Genomic DNA, 12,384 nt, shown 5'->3' with positions numbered 1-12,384 from the left:
GTATCTAGCTGCATTTGCAGCTTTTGAGGCTTTACAGTGCAGGATTGCATGAGCGAACCTGCAATCACAAGTTTAAGAAGCAGAAACTGCTTCTTTATCCTCTGACACTTTAGAGGCAGTGAGAAAAATCCCCCCAATACTCATTTGTCTTGGGTGTATGACATACACAAGAGCGCTCTTGGACAATGTTAAATTTTGCCATATGATTCTGCATCGCAAATGTAGGCCGACAGGTTCTACTTGAGAATGTGCCTACATGCAATCTTGATACATTTTTCTGTATATATACTTTTTCAAGAGAATAAAACTGAAGAAATGTTTCAATGAACCACAATGCATTTATATAATAATCCAAAGTCAACTGTCAATGACCATTTAGACTACATTCACCTACACTGCAAATCTCACTAGTGAACGTAAATTGGGAACAAATTGTGCTAGCTACCATATATACAAAGTACAGGTTTTTCTCATTTGCTTACCTGGGTAAAGGTGATTGTTTTGTCTTTGGTGATGTAATCTGCATACTTGCAGGCAAACATTCCACAATCACTTCCGTTCATTTGTTGTGGAATTTCCTAACATTTAAAAAAAAAAAGAAAAAGTGCAAAAAGGTAAGATTCACAGAAAGGTGAAATGTAGGTTTAAAGCAATCTAATAAATTAGTACCTGACTCTTTTTGCAACTCAAAATCCAACCGTTGGCATCAAAAGGTATCCCTTTTTTATCCATGCTTTCTTGCTTCAGATATTGTCTACGGAAGATCAGAGAGTAATATATATATATATCTATAAGTATCTATTCAAATAAAAATGTATTTTTAGTTAAGCACGGTCTCAGAGGGCTGTGTCTCTATACTTTAAATAAAACATTTGCGCAAGACGGAGAGAAATCACCCGTGACAGCCATTAGGATTGGGAAGAATGAAAGAAAAGTGAGAGTGGCAGAGGACGTGAGTGGGAGAAAGGAAAAGAGAAACAAAAGAAGAAAAAGAAACAATAAGACATTATAATATATATTGTGACTCACAAGCATATTACATCACAACTTAGAATATGCTAATGAGTGCCTTTTCTGTGGTTAGTGTTTTAGCTTGTTACATTGCAAATACAGCCAGTTTACATTTTATATTATACTAGTTTGCTAATGGTCTGTGTGACGATTCTGGCTGTATAAAACGTGAATGTCTGTTCATTTCACTTTTATGTTTAGCATGTTTCAGTTGACTGGTAGAAAATAACTGCTACTGATGCTGTTGAGCATTTTGTTAAGAGTCTGTTCTGCCCATAATAAACCAGGGGTACTCTGGGGTTGATTCTACAAAGATCTCCCACTTGCTGTAATCAGATAAATGTCCTTGTAAGGACAATTCAGCAAATTCCAGCTGTAGGAGTTACTGCTGCTCATTCTAACTCACTGTAGTGAAAATATGATACTTGTCCTAAACCCCAGAGAGAGGGGAAGATTGTAATTGAGAACAGCTTCCATGGGATACACAGTCTCCCAGTGTCAGCAACGATTCTGTAAGTTTAAAGGGAGCTTCCAGCATATGCACATAGGTGAATTACATCTTTAAAGTGAAGGTAAACTTTGATGAATGAAAGCCCGTTTTTTAAAAATACTATTCAAAACAAGGGCACTTTCATTCATCAAAGTATACAAAGCAGCCGTTTTGATTAAAAACTTTTTCTTTTCACAGCCAGAGCAGCTTCCCCCTCCTGGAAATCCTCTCTTCACACGTCAGCAATGACTAATCCGGCTTCCTCCAATCACAGGATGGCCTCAGGCAATGATTACTGGGGGAAAGCCGTGATTGGAGGAAGCAAGATTAGTCATTGCTGACGTGTGAAGAGAGGATTTACAGAGAAGGCCGAAAAATATTGACAACGACTCCAGGCCTTAGAGAACATCCAGCAGCCTATGAAACCAGTGGAGGGATGAAACACTGTGCACCCCCCCACTGAAGAAACCGGGATAGAAAGTTGCCACAGCAAGATTCAAACTCCAAGCATTCAGCTACTAGGCAGGGAAGATATCCCCAAGGCCACATAGACTTGCAGCAACTGGAAGTAAACAGTCAAGACTCAACAGAGCAGTCAGATCCCCGACCCCCACTCCGAGGTAATGAACCCAGTCCAAAAGGATTGTCAACATCTGAATACAAAGAATAAAAAATTCTCCAAACCACGCCTCAGAGGAAAAAGGAGGGGCCGAAAAGGAACAAACCCATGGAACAACAACTCTGACCATTATTTAATCTTGCTTGCTACCACAAGACAAGGCAGAATACTACGTACTCGGGTTCCAGAACCTACACAGCTCCCTTCCAAAGAAGGACCACTCCCAACCAAGGGAGATAGGACACAACTACAGCGTCCCAGTACCAGAATCCAGTCCCAAGACCTCTTGCACTACTAGTAAAACAAAAAAAGAAGGACCTCAGGGGCTTCATGGATACTGTATTCTGAAAACCGCCCCGAAGGAGGGTAAATGCAAAGGAACCACTTCCCCAGCCATGGGCATGGAGAATAGATGATCAATTGGTTTTTTACCGTTTCTCTCCAAGACCAATTCAGCCATACCGACAGCTCAGTTGAAACAACCAACCACGAGCCCACATCAAGGTGCAATAGCTGCCCCTGACAACAACTGTAAGATCCCGCCTGAGAGACAGCAAAACTAAACCTGAGGCAGAGATCAAATCTCCCCTGAAGGGACATGCGGATGTTTCAAAACCGAAAGGTTTGAAACTGAACAGGCCAGGACCGATCCAGATCCGGACTCCGAATCTCAAACAAGAGACATGGCCATAAACCAGACCCTCATATCCGAGACCAGTCGATGCTCTAACCCCCCCGAGGAACCATCAAGTTACGTAATAAAGCTGTTAGAAAGGAGCACCAAAAAAGGCAAGGTCTGTATGGGATAAATTTGATTAGGATGGTTGTGTGTAATGTTAGACCACAAGTAGGGATAATACTTGTGTTAGCTGATGGTATAACACTATTACTTGACCACAAACGTGGTGATTGTCAATATATAGACATAAAACGAGACGTATGTGTGGCACGCAATTCTAGGATAGATTCATAAAGGTATCATAACTATTTAATACATATTGTAACATTAAAACATAAGTATCATTAAAACAATTGGCGAAAAAGATTTTTTTAAAAAACATAATTTATGCTTACCTGATAAATTCCTTTCTCCTGTAGTGTGGTCAGTCCACGGGTCATCATTACTTGTGGGATATTTGCTCCTCCCCAACAGGAAGTGCAAGAGGATCACCCAAGCAGAGCTGCTATATAGCTCCTCCCCTCTACGTCACACCCAGTCATTCGACCGAGAACCAACGAGAAAGGAAAAGCTAAAGGGTGCAGTGGTGACTGGAGTATAATTTAAAAATTTAGACCTGCCATAAAAAACAGGGCGGGCCGTGGACTGACCACACTACAGGAGAAAGGAATTTATCAGGTAAGCATAAATTATGTTTTCTCCTGTTAAGTGTGGTCAGTCCACGGGTCATCATTACTTGTGGGATACCAATACCAAAGCTAAAGTACACGGATGACGGGAGGGACAGGCAGGATCTTTATACGGAAGGAACCACTGCCTGAAGAACCTTTCTCCCAAAAACAGCCTCCGAAGAAGCAAAAGTGTCAAATTTGTAAAATTTGGAAAAAGTATGAAGCGAAGACCAAGTTGCAGCCTTGCAAATCTGTTCAACAGAGGCCTCATTCTTAAAGGCCCAAGTGGAAGCCACAGCTCTAGTAGAATGAGCTGCAATTCTTTCAGGAGGCTGCTGTCCAGCAGTCTCATAAGCTAAACGTATTATGCTACGAAGCCAAAAAGAGAGAGAGGTAGCAGAAGCTTTTTGACCTCTCCTCTGACCAGAATAAACGACAAACAGGGAAGACGTTTGTCGAAAATCTTTAGTTGCCTGTAAATAAAATTTCAGGGCACGAACAACATCCAGATTGTGTAGAAGTCGTTCCTTCTTCGAAGAAGGATTTGGACACAAGGATGGAACAACAATCTCTTGATTGATATTCCTGTTAGTGACCACCTTAGGTAAGAACCCAGGTTTAGTACGCAGAACTACCTTGTCTGAATGAAAAATCAGATAAGGAGAATCACAATGTAAGGCCGATAACTCAGAGACTCTTCGAGCCGAGGAAATAGCCATTAAAAACAGAACTTTCCAAGATAACAACTTTATATCAATGGAATGAAGGGGTTCAAACGGAACACCCTGTAAAACGTTAAGAACTAGGTTTAAACTCCATGGCGGAGCAACAGATTTAAACACAGGCTTAATCCTGGCCAAAGCCTGACAAAAAGCCTGAACGTCTGGAACTTCTGACAGACGTTTGTGTAAAAGAATGGACAGAGCTGAGATCTGTCCCTTTAAGGAACTAGCGGATAAACCCTTTTCTAAACCTTCTTGTAGAAAAGACAATATCCTAGGAATCCTAACCTTACTCCAAGAGTAACCTTTGGATTCGCACCAATATAAGTATTTACGCCATATTTTATGGTAAATCTTTCTGGTAACAGGCTTCCTAGCCTGTATTAAGGTATCAATTACTGACTCAGAAAATCCACGTTTTGATAAAATCAAGCGTTCAATTTCCAGGCAGTCAGCTTCAGAGAAATTAGATTTTGATGCTTGAAGGGACCCTGGATCAGAAGGTCCTGTCTCAGAGGCAGAGACCAAGGTGGACAGGATGACATGTCCACTAGATCTGCATACCAGGTCCTGCGTGGCCACGCAGGCGCTATTAGAATCACCGATGCTCTCTCCTGTTTGATCCTGGCAATCAATCGAGGAAGCATCGGGAAGGGTGGAAACACATAAGCCCTCCCGAAGGTCCAAGGTGCTGTCAAAGCATCTACCAGGACCGCTCCCGGATCCCTGGATCTGGACCCGTAACAAGGAAGCTTGGCGTTCTGTCGAGACGCCATGAGATCTATTTCTGGTTTGCCCCAACGTCGAAGTATTTGGGCAAAGACCTCCGGATGAAGTTCCCACTCCCCCGGATGAAAAGTCTGACGACTTAGGAAATCCGCCTCCCAGTTCTCCACTCCCGGGATGTGGATTGCTGATAGGTGGCAAGAGTGAGACTCTGCCCAGCGAATTATCTTTGATACTTCCATCATCGCTAGGGAGCTTCTTGTCCCTCCTTGATGGTTGATGTAAGCTACAGTCGTGATGTTGTCCGACTGAAACCTGATGAACCCCCGAGTTGTTAACTGGGGCCAAGCCAGAAGGGCATTGAGAACTGCTCTCAATTCCAGAATGTTTATTGGCAGGAGACTCTCCTCCTGAGTCCATGATCCCTGAGCCTTCAGAGAATTCCAGACAGCGCCCCAACCTAGTAGGCTGGCGTCTGTTGTTACAATTGTCCAATCTGGCCTGCTGAATGGCATCCCCCTGGACAGATGTGGCCGAGAAAGCCACCAAAGAAGAGAATTTCTGGTCTCTTGATCCAGATTCAGAGTAGGGGACAAATCTGAGTAATCCCCATTCCACTGACTTAGCATGCACAATTGCAGCGGTCTGAGATGAAAGCGTGCAAAGGGTACTATGTCCATTGCCGCTACCATTAAGCCGATCACCTCCATGCATTGAGCCACTGACGGGTGTTGAATGGAATGAAGGACACGGCAAGCATTTTGAAGCTTTGTTAACCTGTCTTCTGTCAGGTAGATCTTCATTTCTACAGAATCTATAAGAGTCCCCAAGAAGGGAACTCTTGTGAGTGGAAAGAGAGAACTCTTCTTTTCGTTCACCTTCCACCCATGCGACCTTAGAAATGCCAGTACTAACTCTGTATGAGACTTGGCAGTTTGAAAGCTTGAAGCTTGTATCAGAATGTCGTCTAGGTACGGAGCTACCGAAATTCCTTGCGGTCTTAGTACCGCCAGAAGAGCACCCAGAACCTTTGTGAAGATTCTTGGAGCCGTAGCCAATCCGAATGGAAGAGCTACAAACTGGTAATGCCTGTCTAGGAAGGCAAACCTTAGATACCGGTAATGATCTCTGTGAATCGGTATGTGAAGGTAAGCATCCTTTAAATCCACTGTGGTCATGTACTGACCCTTTTGGATCATGGGTAGGATTGTCCGAATAGTTTCCATTTTGAACGATGGAACTCTTAGGAATTTGTTTAGGATCTTTAAATCCAAGATTGGTCTGAAGGTTCCTTCTTTCTTGGGAACCACAGATTTGAGTAAAACCCCTGTCCGTGTTCCGACAGCGGAACCGGATGGATCACTCCCATTAGTAAAAGATCTTGTACACAGCGTAGAAACGCCTCTTTCTTGATTTGGGCGAAGAGAGAAAGTCTGCCCCCCACTAGATCCGTTCCCGGATCGGGGGCCCTCAATTCATGCTGTCTTAGGGGCAGCAGCAGGTTTTCTGGCCTGCTTGCCCTTGTTCCAGGACTGGTTAGGTCTCCAGCCTTGTCTGTAGCGAGCAACAGCTCCTTCCTGTTTTGGTGCAGAGGAAGTTGATGCTGCTCCTGCCTTGAAATTACGAAAGGAACGAAAATTAGACTGTCTAGCCCTAGGTTTGGCTCTGTCTTGAGGCAGGGCATGGCCTTTACCTCCTGTAATGTCAGCAATAATTTCTTTCAAACCGGGCCCGAATAAGGTCTGCCCTTTGAAAGGTATGTTAAGTAACTTAGATTTAGAAGTAACGTCAGCCGACCAGGATTTTAGCCACAGTGCTCTGCGTGCCTGAATGGCAAATCCGGAATTCTTAGCCGTAAGTTTAGTTAAATGTACTACGGCATCTGAAACAAATGAATTAGCTAGCTTAAGTGTTTTAAGCTTGTTTGAAATCTCATCTATAGTTATTGAGTCAAGAGTCTCTTCCAGGGACTCGGACCAAAAAGCGGCCGCGGCCGTGACAGACGCAATACATGCAAGGGGTTGTATATAAAACCTTGTTGAACAAACATTTTCTTAAGGTAACCCTCTAATTTTTTATCCATTGGATCTGAAAAGGCACAGCTATCCTCCACCGGGATAGTGGTACGCTTAGCCAGAGTAGAAACCGCTCCCTCCACCTTAGGGACCGTCTGCCATAAGTCCCGTGTGGTGGCGTCTATTGGAAACATTTTTCTAAATACAGGAGGGGGGGAAAAGGGTACACCGGGCCTTATCTCTGTAAGCCTCTTAGGTATAGGAAATACGTCAGTACTCGCCGGTATCGCATAGTATCTATCCAGCCTACATAATTTCTCTGGGATTGCAACGGTGTTACAATCATTCAGAGCCGCTAATACCTCCCCTAGCAGTACGCGGAGGTTTTCAAGCTTAAACTTAAAATTAGAAATGTCTGAATCCACTCTATTGGGATCAGAACCGTCACCTGCAGATTGAAGCTCTCCGTCCTCATGTTCTGCATACTGTGACGCAGTATCTGACATGGCCCTATTATTATCAGCGCACTCTGTTCTCACCCCAGAGTGATCACGCTTCCCTCTAAGTTCTGGTAATTTAGACAAAACTTCAGTCATAACATTAGCCATGTCCTGTAAAGTGATTTGTAATGGCCGCCCTGAAGTACCCGGCGTTACAATATCACGCACCTCCCGAGCGGGAGATGCAGGTACTGACACGTGAGGAGAGTTAGTCGGCATAACTTTCCTCTCGTTAGGTGAATGATGTTCAATTTGTACAGATTGACTTTTATTTAAAGTAGCATCAATGCAATTAGTACATAAATTTCTATTGGGCTCCACTTTGGCTTTAGCACATATAGCACAGAGATATTCCTCTGAGTCAGACATGTTTAACACACTAGCAATTAAACCAGCAAACTTGGAAATACTTTTCAATACAATTTACAAATATGAAACGTACTGTGCCTTTAAGAAGCACAGAAAAAGTTATGACAGTTGAGTAACAATAAACTGGAGAAACTATAAAATTAAATTCTCTCCGGTAAAAACACAATTTTAGCAAAGGATTGCCCCCATTAGTAATGGATAACTAACCCTTTAATAGCAGAAAAAATGTACAGAATATAAAAGTTTTTTATCACAGTCAAAGCACAATCTCACAGGTCTGCTGTGAGTGATTACCTCCCTCAAATTAATTTTTGAAGACCCTTGAGCTCTGTAGAGATGAACCGGATCATGTAGGGAAGAAAACAGACTTGTGACTGAATTTCTGATGCGTAGTAAAAGAGCCAAATTAAGCCCCTCCCCCTCACACACAACAGTGAGGGAGATCAGTAAACTGTCTTAAATTAAATAAAATGCCCGCCAAGTGGATAAAAACATTGCCCAAAACAATTTTTCACCCAGTACCTCAGAAAATTAAACGATTTAACATGCCAGCAAAACGTTTAACATCAAATAAATGAATTGTCATAGAAAGCCTGCTGCTAGTCGTTCTCACTGCAAGATAGGCTAAAGTTTTATGTATACAGTATTATTCCAGTGAAGTGCCATTCCCCAGAATACTGAAGTGAAAATATACATACATGACAGCCTGATACCAGTTGCTACTACTGCATTTAAGGCTGTACTTACATTATATAGGTATTGGCAGTATTTTCTAGTCAATTCCATTCCTCAGAAAATAATATGCTGCTACATACCTCTTTGCAGGTGAACCTGCCCGCTGTCCCCTGATCTGAAGTTTACCTCACTCCTCAGATGGCCGAGAACAGCAACATGATCTTAACTACTCCGGTTAAAATCATACAGTAACTCAGGTAGATTCTTCTTCAAATTCTCCCTGAGAAGGAACAACACACTCCGGTGCTGTTTTAAAATAACAAACTTTTGATTGAAGTTATAAAAACTAAGTATAATCACCACAGTCCTCTCACACATCCTATCTATTAGTTGGGTGCAAGAGAATGACTGGGTGTGACGTAGTGGGGAGGAGCTATATAGCAGCTCTGCTTGGGTGATCCTCTTGCACTTCCTGTTGGGGAGGAGCAAATATCCCACAAGTAATGATGACCCGTGGACTGACCACACTTAACAGGAGAAATAAATAATATATAAAATACAGCTGGAACAATTAAAATGAATTGTTAGATATCATAAGATGTGCCGCAAATGTATACGCCTCACACTTGGAGTAAGCGCTAAAAATGGAGGAGTATGAACGCTAGCAGATATACACTATTGTGGATGAGATCTGTTTTAGCTATACAAGTGAAAGGTAGCAATTGGCATGGAAGGTGGTAGATCTTAGGTATGATCAACCACCCCTATACGGTATGTGAGTGATGGTAAAGTGGTTATAAAAACATTAATAACAATAATACAAACGAAAATCAAAAAACGTAAGAAAATCAAAAGAGTTGCATTGTTAGTGATGTTTAGGTGTTACTCCAAAAACTGTGATCCAAAAATAAAACAAAAATATATAAAAACAGTCCAAGATGGTGCAGTCCAAAAAAGTGGTAAAAGTATATAAAGATGAATGAATCCAAAAATAGGAATAAAAAATCCAAACAATGAAAAGTATAAAAAAGCGACTAGTGTGTACACAAACTAGTGAAAGTGATCACAAAAAAGAGCAATTTGTAAACGTCTAAATAAAATCTTTAGTGTGAAGAGTCTCTTTAGTTATAATCCCAACAGAATAAGGGTTATGTGGAGATGAAGAGAAAAATGTAGAAAGTAAAATTGAATCTGGGAAGTCTTCAAAACCTTTTATGTGCACATTTTCTGAAACACCAGCTCTTGCAGCCTGAAAAGGCCATCGCTTCCCCAGAAGGTCGAACAGAATCAAGCTCTACGGACCCTGGTTAACAGAACACGGACAGCATCTTAAAAATACTTCGAGAGATATGAATGTGCCAGTGCCATAGATATGGCCATGCGGAAACGTGCCGTAACCTCTGGAGGAAACAAGCCACCTTCCGGAGAAGGAGTAACAGCCATAGGGACACCTGCTTGCGTAGCAAAAGAAGGTTCTGGGGAGCGCGCCTCACTGTACATGGAATACTCAGGGGCAGATGGCTCAACGCACTCTCCGCTCCCTGAATCGGTGGAAGAGAGTACTCTAGCACGGCAATCGTAACGTAACTGATGGGCATGGATAACCCAGGCCATTTCATACTCCTCACAAGACGTATACTCTGAGTCGGAGATGTACGTCTCGAAAAAAATCTGAATCCTCCATAACTTGGAGTTTGCAAATATGGACAAAAGCTGAATGGCACCTTACACCCCCAATGGCGGGGCACTCACCACCTCCTGTGAACCAGACAACTAACGAACAGACTCTCTCGCTGTCGTCACTCGGTCAGAGTACGGAAATGGAATTACGTGACCACACCCGGTCATGCTGTGCACTGTGTAATCTAGCAAAAAAAGCAGTCCAAAAGGACTGCACAGTCTCGTGATAAGGCTGTTATGTTCCAAATAGCCTCGAGCCCAAGCATCACTACACATTAGCAGACAATCATATAACAAACATGATTAAAGTCTCCTCTGCTCAATAACCCCCACAGGAGATATTAACCCTTGATTCCATAAGATTAAAAGGAGTCCCACTGGGACCCTGACTTCTTTTGTTAACATTACATTCACATATCGAAATAGAATGAAACGATCTTACCAAAATCTACACCGTGCAACAGGAACACAGCCCTTCAAGTGAGACAGATAGTAGCATCGCTTTTGACATGGACTTGAGTGCATAAAGGCAGGCAGCGAAACTCGTCAATGCCGATTGCCAAGGTGCTGTTAACATGAGTCGGGATGGTTCGCAAAGACGACACTCCCTGCATCTCCGGACTCTAACTTTCATCCATGCTATCACTGAGAGGCTGACAGGATTACTTAAAACTCCAGTCCCATTTCAAAGAGTACTACCCTCCATAAGAGACTAACTTAAATCTTCTGACACTTCTATGCCAACCTCCTGTGACGAAAGGCAAAGAATGACTGGGGGATGAGGGAAGTGGAGTAGGTATTTAAGCCTTTGGCTGGGGTGTCTTTGCCTTCTCCTGGTGGCCAGCTTCTGAATTCCCAAAAGTAATGAATGAAGCTGTGGACTCTTCCAGTTTAAGAAGAAAATATGCCTCCCAGTTGTCCACCCCTGTGATGAGAATGGCAGACAGAAAACAATCGTGAGCTTCCACCCACTGAAGAATTCGAGTCACCTCCTTCATAGCTAGGGAACTCAGAGTTCCCCCCTGATGGTTGATGTAATCCACTGAAGTAATGATGTCCGATTGGAATCTGATAAACCAGACTAAAGATAATTGAGGCCAAGCTGTCAAGACATTGAAGATTACCCTCAACTCCAAGATGTTTATGGGAAGAGAAGACTCCTCCCGAGCCCAGAGGCCCTGAGCATTGAGAGAGCCCCAAACTGTTACCCAGCCTGACAGGCTGGCGTCCATGGTCACAATCACCCAAGAATGTCTAAGGAAGCAAGTGCCCCGGGAAAGCTCATCCTGAGAAATCCACCATGACAGAGAGTCTCTTGTTAGAGGATCCAGATATATGCTCTGCCATAGATCTGAATAGTCTTCCTTCCATTGACTGAGCATGCATAGTTGCAGAATCACCTTCATGCATTGAGCCACTGATGGCCAAATAGACTGGAGAGAAAGGCACGACGCAAGAAGATTGGATTTTCTGACATCAGTCAAAATCTTCATGGACAGGGAATCTATAAATAGTTCCTAAGAAACACACCCTTGTAGCTGGAACAAGGGAACTCTTTTCCAGATTCACTTTCCACCTGTGGGTACGTAGAAAAGACAACATCTCTGTATGAGATTTTGCAAGATGAAAAGATGACGCCTGAACCAAGATGTCAGTCTAGGTAAGGCGCCATTGCAATTCCCTGAGATCTCACCACTGCCAAAAGAGCCCCCAGAAACTCTGAATATTCTGGGCGCTGTGGCAATTGCAAACAGAAGTGCAACAAATTGGAAATGCTTGTCCAGAAAGGCAAATCTCAGAAACTGGTGATGATCCCTGTGAATGGGAACATGAAGATACCCTAGATCCAAAATGGGACAGAAATGTCCCTCCTTTTCTGGAACCACAATAAAATTTTAATAGAATCCTAGACCCTGTTCCTCTACAGGAACTGAAATAATCACCCCCAGGGAAGATAGGTCCTTTACACAGTTTAAGAAGGCCTCTCTCTTTACTTGGTTTGCAGATAACATTGATAGGATAAATCTGCCCCTGGGAGGATAAGTCTTGAATCCTATTCTGTAACCCTGGGATACTATGTCCATAGCCCAAGGGTCTGGAGCATCTCGGATCCAAGCCTGACGAAAAAAAGGAAAGTCTGCCCCCTACCTGATCCAGGACAGGACCGGGGGCAATCCCTTCATGCAGAATTAGAATAAGTGGAAGGCTTCTTGGTTTGCTTCCCCTT

At 43.0% G+C, this 12,384-nt stretch overlaps 1 protein-coding gene across 1 annotated transcript in view; it reads right to left on the bottom strand.

The window, feature by feature from the left end:
* Positions 1-12,384, bottom strand: part of SENP1 (SUMO specific peptidase 1) — a 357,101-nt gene that overhangs the window by 30,576 nt on the left and 314,141 nt on the right. The window contains exons 16-17 of the mRNA XM_053708240.1: positions 670-754; positions 483-578 (exon numbers count right to left, since the gene is read on the bottom strand). Of these exons, the coding sequence (XP_053564215.1) occupies positions 483-578; positions 670-754 (181 nt within the window). The remainder of the gene's footprint in view (positions 1-482; positions 579-669; positions 755-12,384) is intronic.

This window comes from Bombina bombina, chromosome 3, assembly GCF_027579735.1.
Source record: "Bombina bombina isolate aBomBom1 chromosome 3, aBomBom1.pri, whole genome shotgun sequence".
NCBI lineage: Eukaryota > Metazoa > Chordata > Amphibia > Anura > Bombinatoridae > Bombina > Bombina bombina.
This window is presented reverse-complemented; position numbering and strand designations above follow the sequence as displayed.